The sequence below is a fragment of the Pinus tabuliformis genome, chromosome 4_1 (genome assembly GCF_031772625.1).
Source record: "Pinus tabuliformis cultivar Carrire ecotype Pingquan chromosome 4_1, CPIR1, whole genome shotgun sequence".
In the NCBI taxonomy this organism is placed as follows: domain Eukaryota; kingdom Viridiplantae; phylum Streptophyta; class Pinopsida; order Pinales; family Pinaceae; genus Pinus; species Pinus tabuliformis.
In genome coordinates, this window is record NC_142303.1 from 467,101,041 (window position 1) to 467,121,974 (window position 20,934).

General features: G+C 35.3%; 1 protein-coding gene across 1 annotated transcript; it reads left to right on the top strand.

The window, feature by feature from the left end:
• The first annotated feature begins 13,675 nt into the window (after positions 1–13,675).
• LOC149176457 (uncharacterized) lies at positions 13,676–15,208 on the top strand. The gene is made up of 2 exons (XM_089419921.1): positions 13,676–14,479; positions 14,558–15,208. Exon 1 carries the CDS (start codon positions 13,838–13,840, stop codon positions 14,435–14,437), a length of 600 nt encoding a protein of 199 aa, XP_089276047.1. The 5' UTR covers positions 13,676–13,837; the 3' UTR covers positions 14,438–14,479; positions 14,558–15,208.
• Positions 15,209–20,934: the final 5,726 nt, after the last annotated feature.

Here is a 20,934-nt window from a genome sequence, read left to right on the forward strand (position 1 = left end):
AAAAATGAAGATATATTTAATGATAAATTAAATATTATTATTAACAAAAATGAAGATATATTTAATGATAAATTAAATATTATAATTATTTTTTTGGATGAAGATTTTATGTTGAAGATATATATATATGATAATTTTTATCTAATATATATTAACTTTTAACATTGCTCAACTTTTAACCTTGCTGAATCAAGGTTATTAGTTTTCAAATTTCATGTACCACGTCGTTTGTTTTTTTGCATTTTTTTGTTTTGTTTTTTTTGACAATTATCTCTGTCTCCTTTGCTCTATGACAAGATTTTATTGATCTCGCAAAGATTTGTCACTACCTCTTGAAGTCTCCTTAGCTTGTGAAGTGTCTTGGAATGGTGATTTGCATGCGACACCTCTTTGCCCTCCTTTGCTTCCACAAGCTGGATCGACACCTCTGTGCCCTCTACCTTTACATGTTGTGCTTTAATAGAATTTAGAAACAATATAAGAGAAATAATGATACCATTCACAAATAAACCACAATTTACCTTGGAAAACCCCAATAAGGGAAAAATGATCCAAAAATAGATCTATTGTTATCCTTGACTTAAACACATCTAAGTCGACCAACATCCTAGCCCAGTCAAGTGAACCTTTAGAACTCAACTCTGACACATTACAATGGAGAATCCCCAAGCCTTTTAAAGGCTTGATCACATGTCATACCATGGGCTCTTTTTAAATGCCATAGACCACCAATATTAAGTGCTTGAAACCACAACCATTAACCTAACAACCATACCTCCTTCAGCGAGTCATGTTTAACTAAGAATCCGCCCTTTAAACTTGAATTGGGGTTTCCATTGACCAAATCCAACCAAACTAGCCAAGTGAGCCAACACCACTCACCTCTACATCCTATGTGCCTTTAAGTTTATAACCAAGGTATTTGGGAATCCAATTTGTGCCTCCCATCACCTAGGTCTACATCTAAAATTTATTGATAACTTACCATAGGTATGTGTGCCTAACCGAGTCTTACAACCATTTACATGCAATTAAATTTTAACCTCCATTATTTTTTATTTATTTTTAATTGTTTCCATCACTTTGAAGACTTAATTATTTCTTTTAACGACACTTAGAAATGTTGTCATCCTCTCACCTTGCTATTACTTCTTTTGCTAGTGCTCCACATTGATTTATATAATGATCGATTATTTGCTAGTCCTAAAGCCACTTGTGACAAGCACCCATATGGTCCTTTCAATCCTCTTATTTCAGGATCTTACAAATTTCATACACATTTATATGCTTTCTAAATGTGGCTACCACCGAGCGACAACCAATATAGAACGCATGTGCTCCAGTTGTGAATATGCGCCAACAAGGGTTTTCTCCTACCCACTTGTTCCAACATTTCAACGTCTTGTTTCACTAATCCTCCCAATTCAAACCTTTGACCCCGCATTGCTTACTTAATATTACCAAGTATTATTCCCATGCTTATGGCTTGCTTGACAACAATACCAATCCATAAAGAAAACATAGGACATGAATCAAATGCATGGCATGCTTAGCTCTAAATCTCATTTTGTTCTTAAAATTCTGGTCAACTAGGGTCTTGTGACCAAGCACACACTCTACCTTAGCACTAGTATATTCGTATTATAATTTTCAAACCTTAGAATCAATTTGTATGCACTTCTTATCACTTTGTTCTCATCACTACTCCATTCCTTAAATCCAAGGTAGCAAATGTATACTATGAAGGCTTCCCATTACTCAAATCCCATCTTTGAATTGTTTTGGTCCTCTGATCCAAGTAAACAATGGTACAAAAACCATAGGAACCTTTGAAATGAGCTCTGGAATTCCTAAAATACAATAGCCCTGAAGAAAGGATTCTAAAAATGAAATTAGAGTGCCCACCAACATTTGCAATTTTTTCTATGAACTCAACCCCTCAATTTTTTTCCTAGAACAAGGCATAGTGATCGTGGTCAGGCGTAAATATCCCCCCAAATTCAAACTTCAGTTAATTATCTGCATTCTTGTAGCCACATCTTCAGCTCCGTGATTTACCCTTGAAAACTCTAATTGGGGAAAAACCAGGCAACAAAATATCTATTATTATCGTTGACTTAATCGTAGCCAACTTGGCCAACATCGTGGACCAGTGACGTGAGCCCTCAAAACTCAACTCTAACACATTATAATGGATAATCCCTAATCCTTTTAAAGGCTTCATCACATGTAATATCGCAAGGCACCAATACCAGGCGCCCAAACCCATAATTGTTAATCTTACAACCTTAACTCTTTTACCAAGTTAGGTTTACGTAACATGTTCGAAATTATGAGGGCGGGGATGGGGGAAAATATTCGGAAAAGAATGAGGGCGGGGGTAGGAAAAAATATTGAGAAAAATATGAGGAATAGGGTGGGAGAAAATGCTGGGAAAATTATAATACTAATAATAATAAGGAGAGTAGGGGTTGAGGGAAATATTAGGAAAAACATATAGTGATAATAAAATAATATTATTTTTCCAATATTTCCCCCCACCCATTCCTTATGTATTTTACAATATTCCCCCATCACCACTCTATTATAAACCCATTCATCCCAGGTTTGGTCTATGCTCTTAGATAGAAACATAAACACACTAGCAGTGCCTAACTTTAAACAATTTTGCACAATAGGATATACCAACAATTAGATCAATAATAGTACACAAGAATTATGTGCCCAAAATTTGTTCCTCATCAATGCTTTAATAAAAAAACCACAAGGCTCTTGTACCAGGGATGATGGCCCTTTAAAATCCCCATTACAATGCCAAAATATAGGTCAATCCTTTGACCAATAATCCAGGGATGATGCTTAGTCAATTAGGCTCTCATCTTCCCAAACAAATGATATTAAAACAATCCTTTTCTTAATAAATTGAGTTTTCTTACGTGTTGTACTTTGAGGTCAATGGCTTTACCTTATTGTGTGACTTTCCTTGTTTGCAACAACCATTAATTGTCTTATTTTGGCACTAAGTCTTCTCCCTTAAACCTCTACCTCCATCAACACATGCAACATCGTTTTCCCTTATTGTAGCAACACCCAGAACTTATTGCCTACTATCCTAGACTCCATCAACCTTCAAACCTCCTTTATCTTGCTGCTAAAAACCTTATATAGACCTCATCCTAGTGTGTTTGCACTCAACCTATAATAGGCCTGTGACACTTCTACGACTATGTGCGGCACCTGTGGCCAACCCCTTTTCATGCCCTGACCCTCTCCAAGTTAGTAGCCACAACCACCTTCCTAGGTCCATGGACTCCACTTGTCTCTTCAAAAATAGACTTCCAAAGCTCCTTGCTACTTCGGTCCTCTTTTCCTAGCTAACTACAACCTCCTTTTGGGACCTCACTCGACAAGAGTTGTCCTTCACACTCATGATTTATCCTTTCCTTTAACTTCTATATATACATTTACAAGGGGTGTGAAACCCCAAGTGGTATGTCCCTTGGCCTTGTCAGCTGACCTGAGCCGACTTGATTGATAATTAAATAATATTTATTAAATTCATTTTCTTGGGTTTCAAGTCCACTCCTTTTGGCCCAAAATGCCAAACTTCGGGTGCAATGTAGACACATCACATTTGTGGATTTTCTCTCTCACAAGCCTAGCACCAAGGGATTGTGGGAGTGCCTCTCGATGCTACACAATTTCAAAACTCCCTCTTAGTGAGGGAGGTAGCTCCTTTCCTCGAAGGTCTCTCTTTTTCCTGCATCAAAACACAATCCTCTTCCATGGCTTCCCTCCAACAATCATCATATGCTTCATTTTCCACCACAAAAGCATAACTTGTAGTATGAACAATATCCTTCTTGGACGTGTCTCAACTACTAGAAACCTTCTACCTCTTGAATTCCATGTAGGCCTTTAAGCCATCCCATGGCTCCTTCTTCTTAGATACAAAAGTGTCCTTCAATGTACTCTTCTAGGGTTGCAAATTCTCCCTCTAAGTGTGCAAACTCCCTCTGGAACTTAACTCCCTCTAAGTCTTAAAAGCCTTCTTCTTTCCATGGTCTATAGGCTTTCCTTTAGCCTATACAAGCCATTCTCTTTGACTCCAAGAACCACTCATTGGGTAGAGTTAGAACCTCTAGGATTAAGTATCACTTTTACTTCCCATAATATAACATCAAACCCATTTACCTCAATTGCTGAGACTCAAAGCATGTTGCACCTGAGCTCCGGTACCCAAGATACATTCTGGACTCACAAAAATCCCTTGACTCCATCCTGAATGGTACAAACCCTATTAGTTTGACTGCATGCTGACTCTTATCACCATCTTCACATGTAACTCAAAATCCCACTTGATTAGGCTTACAAATACTTCTTGAGTTCCTGTCATATGCTTCAACACTCCACTATCTATGAACCAAGAACCCTTACAAATGTTTCTCTAGAGAAATGAGGTATGAGAGAAAATTCCTCCTTAAACCTCTTGGTGAAATCATCCTTGTCCATTATAGCTAGAGCAACCATTGCCATCTCAGGCCTCTTTTCCACTAGGGGAATTTTAAGGTAACAAATGGGCCTCAAAACAAAAAATGTAGCAACAAAATTAACTTTAAAAGAACAAATAGGATTCAAGATGATGATGTCATCCCCAAGGGAAAATATTTTGGAGGAAAAAAAGAAAACCAACTTTTTTTTTTTTTTTTTTTTTTTTTTTTGTTTATATTTTCCACTTATCTCATTATAGGTTTACTCAAATGTTAAATGTAGATACCCATTGGATGCGGAATTAAATTCCACATCCAGCGAGTACCCACTCTTCATACTTCCAAGTAGACCCATATCATGTATTTTCATTTTTTTAATGTGGGTATATTCGAAAGTATGAAGAGTGGTCTCCATTTTAGACCTCAAAATTCCCTTAATGCTTTCCCTCCTTTCTGTCTCTCATTTCTTCTCATATGAACACCTACTCACATAATGACCATACTCTTCACATGCAAATCATTTCACTTTGTTTAAATCCTTTTTCTTGTTGCCATTGTTGAACTTCCCTTTGCCCTTCTTTAGCTTACTAGCAAGAGTAACGTTCTCATAATCTAAACTCTTCTGTTGAAGGTCCTTGTCTCGAAGTTATTCTTGGATTAAATCATCCCATAAAATGTTCCAATCTGGAAGTTTCTCTTGTGAGACCACTCCTTTGATGAATGGATTCCACTGCTTTGAGAAGCCCTTCAAGGCAATCCTCGATTCGTCAAGTACTTGGGTTCTGAAACATCATCTCCAATGGCACTAAGCTCATCACAAACTTGTTGAATCCTGGTAAGATATAAGGTTACATTCTCTCCATCTGTCATCTTGATGTCCCTGAGCTCCTCCCCTAATACCATCTTCCACTTTTTGTTCTTAATATGAAACAATGCTTTCAAAGCTTCCCACATGTCCCATACAATCGTTTTTCCGGTGAGATGAGGTATAAAGCGAACCTTGACTCCATCAAGAATGATCAACTTGGATTTCCCCTCTACTAGGTCATATAAAGCCAAATCTATCGTGCCCATTGGCTCTGTGACCTTGGTGTCGGCATGATTCCATAGACCATTCACCAACAACACTAGCTTCATCCTTTCCTTCCACGGAATATAGTTGGAAAGGCCTTACAACTGGTCCTCAAGCAAGAAACCATCTTAATCAATTTTCCTTCCTTCAAAAAAAATATAACTTCAACTCCCTCTTAGAGTTGATCCTTGTGCACACTTCTAACCGAACTGCTCTAAAGAAGCTCTGCTACCATGTTAGAAATCCCTAGGTCTAGTTTATGCTCTTAGCTAGAAACATAAATAAACTAGCAGTGCCTAACTTTAAACAATTTTACACAACAAAATATACTATCAATTAGATCAATAATAGTACACAAGAATTATGTGCCTAAAAATTACTATTTATCCATCCTTTCATAAGAAAACCATAGGGCACTCATACTAGGGATCATGGCCCTTCAGAATCCCAAATGCAATGCCAAAACATTGGTCAACCCTTTGACCAATAACCCAAGGTCGAGGCCTAGTCCATTAGGGTCTCATCTACCCAAACAAAAGATATTAAGAAATTCCTTTTCTTACATGTTGTCCTTTGAGGCCAACTTCTTTACCTTGCTATTAGCTTTCCATGCTTGCAACAACCACTATCAATCTTGTTTGTCACTAGGTTTGCTCTCTTATACCTTTGCCTCCATCAACACATGCAACCAACACCTTTTTCTATTGTTGTAACAACACTCACACCTTGCTGCCTACTCTCCTAGGAACATAACATCCTTCAGACCTCCTTTATCATGTTGTTGCAAACCTTATATAGACCTCGACCTACTCTGTTTGCACTCAACCAACATGTAACAAGCTTGTGGCACTTCTGCTTCCCCTGCAACCCTCTTGTGGATGCCTGCAACCAACCCCTTTTCCTGCCCTCACCCTCTCCTTACTAGTTGCGACCACCTTCTTAGGTATACGGTCTCCACTATTCTCTTCAAAAGCATACTTCCAAAGATCCTTGTTACTTCGACCCTCTTTTCCTCACTGATTGCGACCTCCTTTGGCTACCTCACTCTACAAGAGTTGTCCTTCACACTTGTGATTTAACCTTTCCTTTGGCTTCTATATACTTGTCTAAGGAGTGTGAAACCCCAAATGGTGTGTCCCTTGGCATCGCTGGCTGACCTGAGTCGACTTAACTCATAATTAAATTAGATTTATTAAATCTATTTTCTTGGGTTAGCCCATTTCTTTGGGTCCAAAACCCCAAATTTCGGGTACAACATCCACATATCACATTTGTAGGTTTTTCTCTCTGAAACATAATACCAAAGACTTATAAGAATACCTCCCAATATACACAATTTCAACACACTCTTATATTTTTTCTTATCGTCACTTTTTCTTTTCCTCATAAATTGTACTACTTCCCTTTCTATTTTTTTTTCTCATTTCCAATTAGATATCACTGCCATCTCATTAAAGAGAATTCACAAAAATCACTACCATCTCAGTGAGCATTCTGCAAAATCAATTTGAGGATTCAGGGTGGTGACCAATTCGATCATATGAGAACTTGAGATTATTCTATTATCAAGATCTCACAAGCCCATTAGTGTGCGAAGAACGTGCTTGGACTATTACTTTTGTTGAGTAAAAATCATAAATATGTAATCAAGGTTTCGTACTCGCATTTTACAATGCTATCAAAATATCGTTAAAAGTCGCAGCTTGATAGAGATGATGAAAGCAGTTACGTGGATAAAGTGGTTTTGAGGTTGACACGGGTAATTAGTGGTCCGTGCGCTTGATCAATCCATCGAAGATCTATCTTTCGTTGTTATGTATGCAATATTTGAGTAGGTTAATCAATGGTTTTTTTCTCCTCACCGGTAATTGAGAATTAAATCTTTTACTTTTTCTATTATATTTATTTTTAGGTATGCAATATTTGAGTAGGTTAACCAATGGTTTTTTTCTCCTCACCGGTAATTGAGAATTAAATCTTTTACTTTTTCTATTATATTTATTTTTAGGAAGGATTTTTGTTTTGAATAAGGATTTAGAAATTATTTTTTCCCCGCACAAGGATTTAGAAATTATTACATTTATATATAGATTTTTTTGGAATATAAAATCTAGATTTTTAATGTAATTATCAATAATTATTAAATAGATGGTAATAACTTAATCACTATAAAATATTTTAGTAATATTTAAGAAAAAAGTTGAAATTTATCTCAAAGATAGATATGTCCATTTTAATTTTCAATTTAATTAAAAAAACATAGAGTGTTATTGAATTCTTATTGCTTATTATTACTTTAATATGTTTTTCTTATTACATGTTTTTTTAAATAAAAAATAAAAATAAAAATAATAATTTAAAATAAAATAATAATTTAGTTAATTTTATTATTTTTTAATCTTCACAATTCTAAATGTATTATGAGAGATGTATTATGAAGTAAGTGTCTTGATGTTTATTATAAATGTCCAAATATCAATCTATATTTACCAACCAACCATTTAATTTTACCGTTTAATTTATATGGCTAAATTACTAACACGTATATATTTATATATATATTTTAAATGTAATGTTTAATATAAATTATTATATATAAATTATTATTTTAAAATTATAATTTAAAATGATTTGATATATTTGATTAAAATAATTAAAATTAAATTTGAATAATAGAGTGATTAGTTTTTGAACGAATTTTTTGTGGAGTTTTAATGAAAACAATGAAAATTAAAATGATTTAGCTACTTTAAAAATAAAATATTTTTATATAAATATTATATTTAAAATAAATATTTTTACATTTTCATTATTATTTTCTAATATTTTTATAATTAAAAAATAAATTTATATGTATTTTATGAATTATTTAAGGTTATAAAGATTTCAATTTATTTGAGTAGATTTAAGATTATGGCGAGTTAAAAGATTTTTAAGATTATAGAGATTTCAATATACTTTGTAAAAGTGTGAGAATGAATCTAAAATATATTTTAGAATATTTTAATGTAGTTTAATAGATGTGTTATTTAAATTATATTATATATATATATATATATATATATATATATATATATATATAATTTATAATTTAAATTATATTAATGTAAAAAATAATTATGCTTTTTAATAATTATTTTATAATTAAAATTTTGATTTTTTAATAAATAATTTTCTATTATTGTTTTGGATTTTTTCTGGTTAATTAATCATCAACTGTTAATATTGGGCAATGATGCATCCATGCTATTTATTTTTGAAGATTGACTGATTTTCTCACCTTGTCCTAAGGATGAATCACTGGGCAATGATATATTCATTGTATTTATTGTTAAAGATTGATTGATTTTCTCACCTTATCCTGAGGATGAACCACATTAGTAATGTCGACCCAATCCTAATAATGTGATTAATCCAAAAGACATTTATCTACTATATAGATCACAAAAATCTTAGATCTAACATAAAAGATAATTATAAAAATAATAAATTAATTTCAAATAAAATTATTTTAATTACAATATTTATATAATTCCAATTAATAATATTTATATAAAATAATTTCTCAACATTACATTAATATTTCTATTTACTCATTTAAAAAATATATTCATTATTAATTTTTATTGTCTAAACTATTTTAATATATATATATATAAATGAAACATAGTCTTAACACAAAATCCTACGTAACCTTCCCCACCCGCAAAAAGAGAAGAAGATAAAAGCGGACTTAGAATACTCCTAAGGAATATTATATTAAAAAAAATCACTACCCATTAAATTACACCATTTGAATTTGGTGAAAATTACTCCATGAGAAATAGGTTGTCAATCGTAAATTACACCATTTGAATTTGGTGAAAATTACTCTATGAGAAATAGGCTGTCAAGCATGGGCACCCCACGTTTGGAAAGAAGGTCTGCTTGAAAGATTTCTCTTGGTGGATATGTTGGGAAGAGACCTCCATAAAAGCAGACCTCAACTCCAAGATCATCTGTGCCCAGTGGCAAAGTGAGGGAATATCTAGAGAATGTTGGCCTTGAATACATCTGATCACTGCGAGGGAATCTCCAACAACCAGAAAATTGTCTAAGTCTAGCCATTTAGAGCATTGGAGGGCACCCAATAAACCCAACAACTCAGCCTAACAATTATCCCAGCACCAACGGACCAATAGAATTTGCAGTGGGCAGAGGGATCCAATTTGAGTAAGACACCACAACCACAGTCGCCATCCGAGGAAGCACCATCAAAGAAGCAAATCAGGAATCTGCCATCCAAGTCAACGAATGAGATGGATCTGGATGGGGCTTTGGGGTACCAGGGGCCGACCTCCATGAAGAGAGTCACGATCCGGAGGGAGGTGGACAAAGAGTCGGAGGGAATGCCTTCAAAGATCAACGTATTTCTAGATAGCCAAATGCCCCACAAGACATAAAGGGGGACAACTCTATAAGCAATGGCTTGAAGAGACCAGGACTCAAAGCAGGCAAGAAAGGAGGAGCAGTTAGAATGGATGTTGATTCCGAGGAGGAGTGAGACCGTAATCCAGATGTCAGCAGCAAAGGGATAATGCAGGAATAGATGGAGACAATCCTCAAATTCCAACTGGCAAAGAGAACATCTACGAGGCCCCACAAACCCTTTTTTTAGCAGTTGATCCTAGGTGAGGATGCAGTTGTATAAGACCATCCAAGAGAAGCATTTAATTTTTAAAGGGATTTCCCATAGCCAGAATTTGGAGGTGCAGCCCGCAAGAGGAAGTGGGGGGATGCTGGAGGAAATATATTCATGCACATCCTTGGCAACAATCCGCCCATTCAGTATCCGACCACCCCAAACGAGCTAATCAAGTCGCATGGTGAATGAGATGCCAGCTTGAGTGAGATGATTGTGGAAAGATTCCCATTCAGCAGCCAAGGCATCCAGAATGTCTATTTGTTGAGCTTGAGGCCAAACCGGAGCACATAAAGGGAAAGGAATGTCCAATCTGAGGTTTGCCAAATTATGGAATCCCAACAGAATGAAAGTGTGAATCAAGGGGACTAATTATATGTGGTAGCTTGTCATACCTTTAATGACATCCCTGCCAACAAGAATTTGTTGTCCATCACCCACCAACCACCGGAGATTGTTGCATAGCCATGGAACAACATGTCTGAAACTGCGCCAGATATATGATGCATTGGGATTCGATGGCGCCCCTGCCCGCACCCATTCCTCCAGGCCCTGAAAGTGGATGTATTTAGTGAATAGAATGGTCTGCCAAAGGCCCCTTTCCCTGAAAGCCTGCCACATATTCGTGGTCAAGAGGGCGATATTGAATCTTCTGTGATCCAGGATGCCCCAACCACCCAACTTAACAGGCATGGAGATTGTGCTAAGAGCCACAAGGTTAAGTTTTCTTTGTGGGCACACACTAGACCAAATGAAGTTAGCAACAATGGAGTTCAATTTATGAATAATGGTCTGAGGAATGTAAAATAGATGCATCCAAAAAACAGTAAGGCCTTGCAGCACCGCCTTGGTCATGATGACCCTGCCCCCCAGTGACAACCATTTATGGTCCCATCGAGTGAGCATCTTCTTGAATTTGCATACGATCTAGTCCTAGTCAAGAACTTTGTATTTTGAGGGTTTTAAAAAGCACCCTAGGTATTTAAAGCCATTAGACAAGGGTAGGTGGAAATGCCAAATAAATTTGCAATTTCAATTATCTCCACCAAATTTTCATCATCTGATATGAGTTTTGATTTTAATATTTTTTTAAATCAAAACATTGTGTGGTATTGCTTTCTAAAAAGACAAGTTTCCTTTTAATATTAATTAGTATCTTAGATCTTTATGAAGAATTTAATATAGAATTTATATTAAATTTTTTAATTTATAAATTTTTTAATCATTTAAAAAAGTAATAATCAAAATAATGAGTCAACTTCATATAAAATTATTTAAATTGCAATATTTTTATAATTTTAATTAATTAATCATATTTATATGATGATTTATTTATTTTAAAGTTTGGTAGGATTTTGTGATTTTAGAGTTTTACATGTCCATTATTCACCCTGCTATGGGAGGTAGCACAATATTCGAACCCAAGATCTCCGGTTAGGTGAGACTTCATATCTTTGGTTAGGTGAGACTTCATTCCACGACCATCACCACTTGAGCTACCCCAGATGGATCTAGGGATTATTTTATTTTAATTTTTATTATAATGAGAATATTGTATTAATTTAAAATTTGTGTTTCTATTGTTGTTTCTACAACAAATAAATATAATGAAAAGTTTTGGAGGTCAGCTATACTTATAATTTCACAAGGGTATTTATGCTTAATATCTATCAACTATTTTATTATCTAAGTGATACATAGTTTTTGGAAGTGTAGATGCTCCAAAAGACATGTAGATATAGACAAAATGTATACTATATATCAAACCTACTATTAAGGAATAGTTGTCAGGGAAGAAATACCATCTCTCATTAGTGCTCTTGCATTTAAGTTTACACTTTTATTCGCTAGATCACCTGCAGTAGAATTGTTCATTCTCAACACATGAAAGAAGTTAATAGTAGATAAGGCTAGTTTCATATTTCCAATTTGATAAAAAATACTTTGCAACTTGCAATCCTTAAGCAAAGATCCATAAATAAGATGATGGATAACCAAGTGAGAATCTCCCAACACCATCAAATCTTCTATATTTTCTTCTTTGGTCCGAAAAAGCCATTGCAGTGATCCATATGCCTTTGCAACATTATTTTCCCAATAATCTAACCCCCAATAATCTAACCCCAACTCAGACTCAATTTCAATTTGTCCATAAAGGTTGAAAATAACAACTTTAGAAATTGAAAACCACAACGCCAGCTCCAGTGATCCATATGCCTTTGCAACATTATTTTCCCAATAATCTAACCCCTAAGTGATGCTCAATTTCAATTTGTCCATCGAGGTTGAAAATAACAACTTTAGAAATTGAAAATCACAGCTCCAGCGCCTGCTCCCCCTCCCCCTCCTGCTCCCCCTCCCGCCACCTTATATGAAAAGGTTTTTCAAATAATTTTTAATTTCTATTAATTCACTTTAAAAATATGCTATTATTTTTTTTTTATTTTTATTTTTTTTTTCCGAAGGTGGCAAAACCTATCAAACTCAGGTGTCAAACCAATAGTGAGGACAACCATTTCTGGCTGCTATCCACGAATATCGGTTTGACTCATCACCGTTATCAAGGAAAACCACGCCACCTGTAATAACCCGCTGGTGGTCCGTAAGGGAGCAGGCTTTCACTCCTGCCAGATGCCTCTGGGTCTTGGGCCGTTAACCTGTTTCCTTACGTCCGAGGAAGACGAGCTCTTAGCCAAGCAGAAGCAGTTTTACGGCATACTCCAGGCCGAAATATGCTATTATTATATAAATTAAATTTCAAAAATATAGAATTTATATAAATAAAAAAATGAAATATATCGACTTGTTCACTAAGTTGATATCATCATGTAAGACAGACAAAATACTCCTCCAACTCGCAATATAACCTCCTTTAAATAAAAAACCAAAACAAACTTCCTTTAAATAAAAAACCAAAACAAACTTTACTTGCTTCTAAAGAAATATTGGGACGTGACGCATACTCTCAATCGTAATGGCGTGAAAGCTACTCCAGCTATGGATTGGATTGTATATAGGTTTTACCACAAAGTGACCAAAATTACCATCTCCTACACAAGAAAAGTATATTCCTTTCCTCCGAGGAATGACACACAGATATGCTACTCTTCTGTCAACGTCAATGATATCTTTTTGTCGCAGACATCTTGGAAAAAGTGTCGTCTATTTATCTGAGAAGCATGGAGATAGTGTTCAGCTTACTCCATGAGGAAACAGATCATCCCTGATGATGACTCATCAAATCAGATTCACCAATGAAATTATATCTCCCTTCGCATGTCATTGCGCTTATCCAGCTTTTAAGCGGCCAGGTGTACCACGCGCAAACCTTCACGCACACAACTGTGTCTTTTAAGCGGTCAGGTGTATTACCGCATAAATCCTTAGGTGCTCAACGCGCTTTCTGCCTATCTATATATGTGCCGCCCTACAGCCAACACTCTTATTCTCATCCGTTAGTAGGAATATCACTTGATAGTGTATAAACAGTTTTATGCGTCCTGAGTTCAAAAACTTTTACCAAAACGCTCCCTTGGTTTAAGCACCTCAAGCTTCGCAAGCCAGTCCTAAGTTAGCTTCCGGAATACTAAGATCATGTCGAAATCCTCGCAATACCAGACGCGTAACAAAAGATGCGAGAAGCGCTCCCTGAAGTCGCGCCAGTTCAAGGGAACCCGAATGAGAAAATGGGGGAAATGGGTGTCGGAAATTCGAATGCCCAAATCGACTGCCAGAATTTGGCTAGGCTCCTACGATTCACAGCAAAAGGCTGCCCGCGCCTACGATTTTGCCTTGTATTGTCTGAGAGGAGCGAAAGCCAAGCTCAATTTTCCCCTTTCCCCGCCGGAAATCCCCTGCGGTTCATGTCTGTCACCGCCGCAAATTCAAGCGGCTGCCGCCAGGTACGCCGAAGAAGAATTCCCGCTGGTTTTATCTCTATCACCGCCACACATTCCAGCTGTCGCCGCCTGGTATGCTGCAGAAGAATTCCGGCTGCTTTCCGAAGATGTGGCGTTCTCATCCTCCAGTATTAAAGCAGAAAGCGACCAAGAGACTTCAGCGTTTTGGGACTTCGTTCTTGAAGATCTGGATAGTGGCGGGTCACTAAATTGTCCACCCTTGGATGTTGTGCTCATAGAGGATTTTGAGGTTCTATTCCAGTTGACGGAAAATTGGGGCTATGAGGGTTTCTAAATTAATTCTTGCTGCTGGAGATTCTGCCATGAGGATTTTGAGGTTCTATTCCAGTTGACGGAAAATTGGGGCTATGAGGGTTTCTAAATTAATTTTGGCTGCTGGAGATTCTGCCATGAGGATTTTGAGGTTCTATTCCAGTTGACGGAAAATTGGGGCTATGAGGGTTTCTAAATTAATTTTTGCTGCTGGAGATTCTGCCATGAGGATTTTGAGGTTCTATTCCAGTTGACGGAAAATTGGGGCTATGAGGGTTTCTAAATTAATTTTGGCTGCTGGAGATTCTGCCATGAGGATTTTGAGGTTCTATTCCAGTTGACGGAAAATTGGGGCTATGAGGGTTTCTAAATTAATTTTTTCTGCTGGAGATTCTGCCATGAGGATTTTGAGGTTATATTCCAGTTGACGGAAAATTGGGGCTATGAGGGTTTTTAAATTAATTTTTGCTGCTGGAGATTCTGCCATGAGGATTTTGAGGTTCTATTCCAGTTGACGGAAAATTGGTGCTATGAGGCTTTCTAAATTAATTTTTGCTGGTGGAAATTCTGCCATGAAAATACAGTTAATCTTTTCTTGAAAATACGAGTTAATCTTCATTCTTGTTTGAGAAACACATGAGATTATGAATTTCTACGCCACTTTTAACATAACTATTCTTCGTGAAAATCTAGTGAAGCTTTATTCTTATTTTTGAAATTGACGAGATTAGTGAATTGATGCTCCACTTTCCAGAAATGAGACCCTGACCGGTTGCTTGAAAATGGGGCTATCTGTGGTATCACGAAGATTGTTGGAACTTAATTGCGAAGATCTTGTTACAGTGCCATCTCAATCCAATCAACTTTACTGCGAAGATCTTGTTACAGGGCCATTTCAATCCAATCTAAAATTTAAAGAGGTTTCATTTCAACCGCATTTAAATATTAATAATATTAACAATATACTTATAATCCAATCTAAAATTTAAAGAGGTTTCATTTCAACCGCATTTAAATATTAATAATATTAACAATATACTTATATTTCTCATATGAAAGATAATCACTTAAAATTTTTATTTTTTATTTTTATTTAAGTATTAATTTATAAAATAATTTATTAACAATTTTAAATGGTTAAACAAAATAATATCTATAAATCTTTTTTAGCATAACTATAGTATTAAATTAATTACTAATTTATCTAAAATAATATTTTTCCGAAAAAAATCACATTAAGAGATATTCTCATAGCATTTTGAACCAGCGATTATGGTTTATCCTCAGGACAAATGAGAAATCAGATCCAGGTATTTAGATAAATAGAATAAATTAAAGAGTGCCGCTGACTAGCCATTAAGAATAATAACTAGTTTAACTAAAGATAGGAAATTTATCTATAAACAAATTTGATTATTATATAAATTAAAATTTAATTAAAAAATATTTTAATAAATTTAATTATTATATAAATTAAAAAATATATATATTTTGACTATATTGGAATGATTAATGAACCTAAATTGAATTTAAATTTATTAGTGATTAAAATACTAACACTAAAATAAAAGGAAAATTTAAAACCTTAGTCGGTTTATCATGAATAGCTTATGGCATCTTCTATGAATGAAAAAGCAAGGTGGAAGAATTTTATATTTTGATAGCATTGAAAAAGTTGTTATGAACATTAACTTTTTTTGATGGTTGAAAATCTCATTGATGCCATTAAACACTAAAATGGATAAATGAATATGATGATGTTGACTTTGCTAAAGTTTATCATTTAAACATGCCCCTAGTGAAGACAATATGAAGGCATTATAATACGTGAAACTAATTATTTCAACCAATAAATATATGAAGGTATTAGGGGAGAGCTTTCTATTGTTGCGCAGGGACTAATACTAGTTATAACACTGGTCCCACACATCCATAAAAAAATATTCATATATTATCAAAAATATGCACATAAATAGTTTATATTAAGTTATATAAGATATATAATATAGTATAAAATGAGCCCACATATTGATTGGGCCAACAAGTGTCAAATACCAAACTTTAACATCACATATTGACAAGACATAACGTCTCAAATATAATTACCAAATAAGTCAAAATGCACTACAAAACATTCCATTGAATTATATTCAAGAATACACCTATCCCATCAAACAGTTACCTACATATTTCCACTGGAGCAACACATCTCATTGCTTAGTGATACCTACACAAGAATAGGTGAAATGTGTGTTAGCGATATGTACATGTCTATTTAACCATTCAACCTATTGAAGACAATAAATGACAACATTCTATTCATGATTAAAGACAATAAATGATGACATTCAATTCAGGAATTAGTTCAAAGGATGCAATAAATGACACCAACCCTTTAAATTCAGCGTTTTCAATTCAGGAATTAAAAATAGGAAAGCACATGGATCAACCATCAAAGATTATCAACCATTTGATCATGTACAAATCAATCCAGGCCACACATTTGAATTTGGGAGATAGCAATCAATGCCAATCTTCCCTACCAATTAAATTCTATATGAAAAAACTATAAAACATCAACTCTTACTCATTTTTGTTTCAAACATTCATTCTACTCATTAGCTATTGGAGACATGCAATCAAAGTGTTCAGACACTGTTACATTCATTCTATTCAGAAGTTGTTGGAAACATTCAAATTGATGTTTTTGTTGAATAATGTTACCATTTTTGTTGAATAATGAATAATGTTATTTTTGTTGAGAAACAAGGGTAAATTAAAGCCATTACAACCAATTTCATCACTGATTTAAAAACCAATTTCATTGCCACTATAACCTTAAATCTGACCCCTGCAACTAATAGCAAAGAATATCCCTTCAAAGAGCAAATTCTGATGTCAGGTAGATTCATTGTCTGGTTAGAGAAGCATTTCTAAATGAATAACAGACCCACTGGTTTAGAAATTCTCTTTTCCAGTCTCAAGGGGATCCCCTAGGTGTTGTATGTTGCCAACAAACCCAAAAATCTGTAAAGAATCAAAGTTGATTGGCACATAGAAAACTCAGTGTGAGTTGTTTCCCCTAAGCAGTCAACAACAAGGATAATTTCTTACCTATATTAATGCTCATTGAGATCATATGCCTCCAACAGTATAACAATGAGTGAATAATGAAAAAACTGAAAAGATATGTGCCTGAGGTGAATTTGAAATCATTTGGATAACAACGAGTGAATAATGACAACATTGAAAAGATATGTGCCCGATGTGAATCTGAAATCAAAATAAGTATCAAGCAAACCAAACATTGCAACACATCTAACAACAGTTAGTAGAGTGAGTTAGGGTGGTGATATCACGTAGATTCGTTTCAATCGATTCTTCCTTGACATGACATGATGAGGATAAAAGCACGAAATCTTATTAGACTTAGCGGTCTAACAAACAATGGTTGAATAATGCATGTAATTGATTGATATAAAACTAAATTATATATGTGTTGTATATGACATTTGTTTTGTGATTCTAATCTGATGGATTCTGTATGATTGATGATGTCTGATGGATTTCTGATCTGAAGTGTAATATTATGTGATGTGGGTTTATGAGGGGCATTCTCGGTATGTCTTTTTGTGTGTATATTCCTCATTATACAATGCAACCACATATAGTTTTCGGGAGAAACTCATAGATCCAAATTGATATGCACATAAATCTCTTGTGGGGTTTTGACAAGCTGGGCAATCTTACCCTGGTTAGCTACGCTCTAGCTACTGGCTGCTCTGCATTTATAGTGCTTTAGTTCATTTGGTTGTGTAAGAATCATTCTTCAGTGAAATCAAGAAATACGTTGGAGAAGACTCTTTGAAAGCTTGTTTCTATGGATCAAGAAGTCAAGCTAGTGTTGTCGCTCCAGGTGGGACTAACAACACTGATAAGGTTTCTTAAGACTTTAACATGACACTATTGTCCAAAGAATAAAGACTATGTTGGGGTGGCTAGTCACCTACGCATTTCTAAATGAATAACAAATCCACTAGTTTAGAAATTCTCTTTTCCAGTCTCAAGGGGGTCCTCTAGGTGTTGTATGATGCCAACAAACCCATAAATCTGTAAAGAATCAGAAATTCTCTTTTCCAGTCTCAAGGGGGCCCCCTAGGTGTTGTATGCTGCCAATAAACCCATAAATATGTAAAGAATCAAAGTTGATTGGCACATAGAAAACTTAGTGTGAGTTGTTGCCCCTAAGTAGTCAATAACAAGGATAATTTCTTTCCTATATTAATGCTCATTAAGATCAAATGCCTCCATTAGTATAACAATGAGTGAAGAATGACAAAACTAAAAATATACGTGCCTGAGGGGAATCTGAAATCAAAATAACTACATAACTACATAAAGATACTACAACTAAGAACCGTTACATAAAAACATGCTAACCCTTACTAGGAATAAAAAAAATGGCAAGAACAAAATGAGTGCCAAAAACAATGATTTGAGGACACAAAAAGTTAGTTGGGTTGAAGAAACTTAGTTATGTCAAAGCTGTTACAAAAAAAGAAAAAGGAATATCTCTTCTTGATAACTCATATTTTTACCAACTAGGAATAAAATGAATGCCAAGAACAAAAATAATGACAAGAACAATGATTTGAGGACACAGAAAGCTAATTGGGTTGAAGAAACTATGTTATGTCAAAGTTGTTACCAAAAGAAATAGGAATAACTCTTCCAGAAAACCCATATTTTCACCAACAATGAATAAAATGAAAGCCAAGAACAATCATTTGAGGACACAAAAAATTAAAAAGGAATAGATCTTCCTGATAACTCATAAAAATCATCTAAGAATCAAATAAAGAAGTTTAAAACCTTCCAATAATGATTTTCAGATCTGAGATGTATTTAGCTACAATATATGGATAAAGCACTGATTGTTGTTGCTCATTGATTGCAAAGGCCAATGAATTTCCTTGTTTTCTAATACAGTTTTTTAAAATTAAATTTGGTGGTTACTTTGCAGGTTGTTGTAGCCATGCCAAGAGTTTCTATTGTAGATCGTACAAGGAACAGGAGGAGGCAAGGGGCGAGGGGGGCCCAACTGCGATCCACTTCATTAGATGAGGATGGGGGGGGTGATGTGAATTCTCCCAATGCGCCCAGTAATGTCATTGAAAAGGACAATGTGGTGGCAGATCATGCTATCCCACCATCAACCACAGAGCCGCCTTCAACCACAGTGCAAGGTGCAAGTTAAACAAATAAAATCAGTTCCATCAAAGGCTGGACAAAGCAAGACATGCTCGCTGCAATTGATGACATCGAGTTTAATGGGCATTCAATCCATGCCTCTACAAAAAAACATGGTATTGCTGCCTCTAACATACGTTATTGGATAAATGGGTTGACTAATACGAAGTGTAGAGGGCTTGTTACAGTTATGACTGAAGAGGAGGAGGGCGAGGTGGTTGAGTGGTGTAAGGAGATGGCCCAATTGGGACATGGGTTAGAGATTATACAACTTAAATCCATAGTAGCTCAAATCTGTTAGGGGAGGCCAAACCCCTTCAAAGATGGGTTTCCTGGTAAATCATGGTGGAGTGGATTTAAAAAAAGGCATCCAGACCTTGTGCTACGTACAGCTGAGGTGTTGAAAAGTGTGCAACAAGAAATTCTTGTTGAGAGTGCAACAAGATGATGGAGATTAGTGAAAAGAGTCACCTTCACTAAGTGGGCCCGCAAGCTATTTTTGGCGCAAGTCTATTTTTAGACTATGTCTATTTTTAGACATATGAATCATGTCTATGGATTGCAGGTTGCTGTTTATGGATGATTGGTCAAGTTGGGAAAAATAGATGGACTTCTATTTTTGATCAAAGTGTGAATGATCACAGTGTGAGTGATCAAAGTCTATTTTTAGACTGGTTGTCAAAAATAGAAAAGTCAAATATTATTGTCTCATAATAATATTTGGACTATAAACTTGATCTTATTCTCTTGGAGCACTTCAATTTGAGCTACAGAGGTGGCACATGCAGCTGTCAGAAGGAAATACGCTTTTCTTATGAGTCAGTTGAGTTGTTGCATGCATGACTTCAGTTAGAACTCAATCAGTTGAGTTTGGTGGAGTTGATTGTGGAGTTGATGGAGTTGTGTTCAGTTTGACTTAGTTAAACTAGTTGTAGTTAGTCTAACTGCAGATAGACTAATGATGAGTTGTTAAACTAATTATTAACTCATAATACAACTATAGAATACATCAGTTAACTCAGTTGCATGTCAGTGCATGTTCAGTTCAACAGGGACAAGTGGTAGAGAATCAGATTGCTATCAGTTGTGACTATAGTTGTGCACCAGATCTTGCACAATCAAGGGATTGAGTATGCCAATGAGTTTGCTCACGTATTTGCCCAGTATTGTAGCCTTTGCTCACGTCCAACAAAGTGTGAGTGATTATTTTGAGGTGAAATACGAGTTTGGGAAGTCATTCTCATCAGTTCTTGAGCAGGTATTGAGCAG

Coding starts and splice junctions, on each gene's coding strand:
- LOC149176457 (XM_089419921.1), top strand. CDS start 13,838: ATGTCGAAATCCTCGCAATACCAGACGCGTAACAAAAGATGCGAGAAG.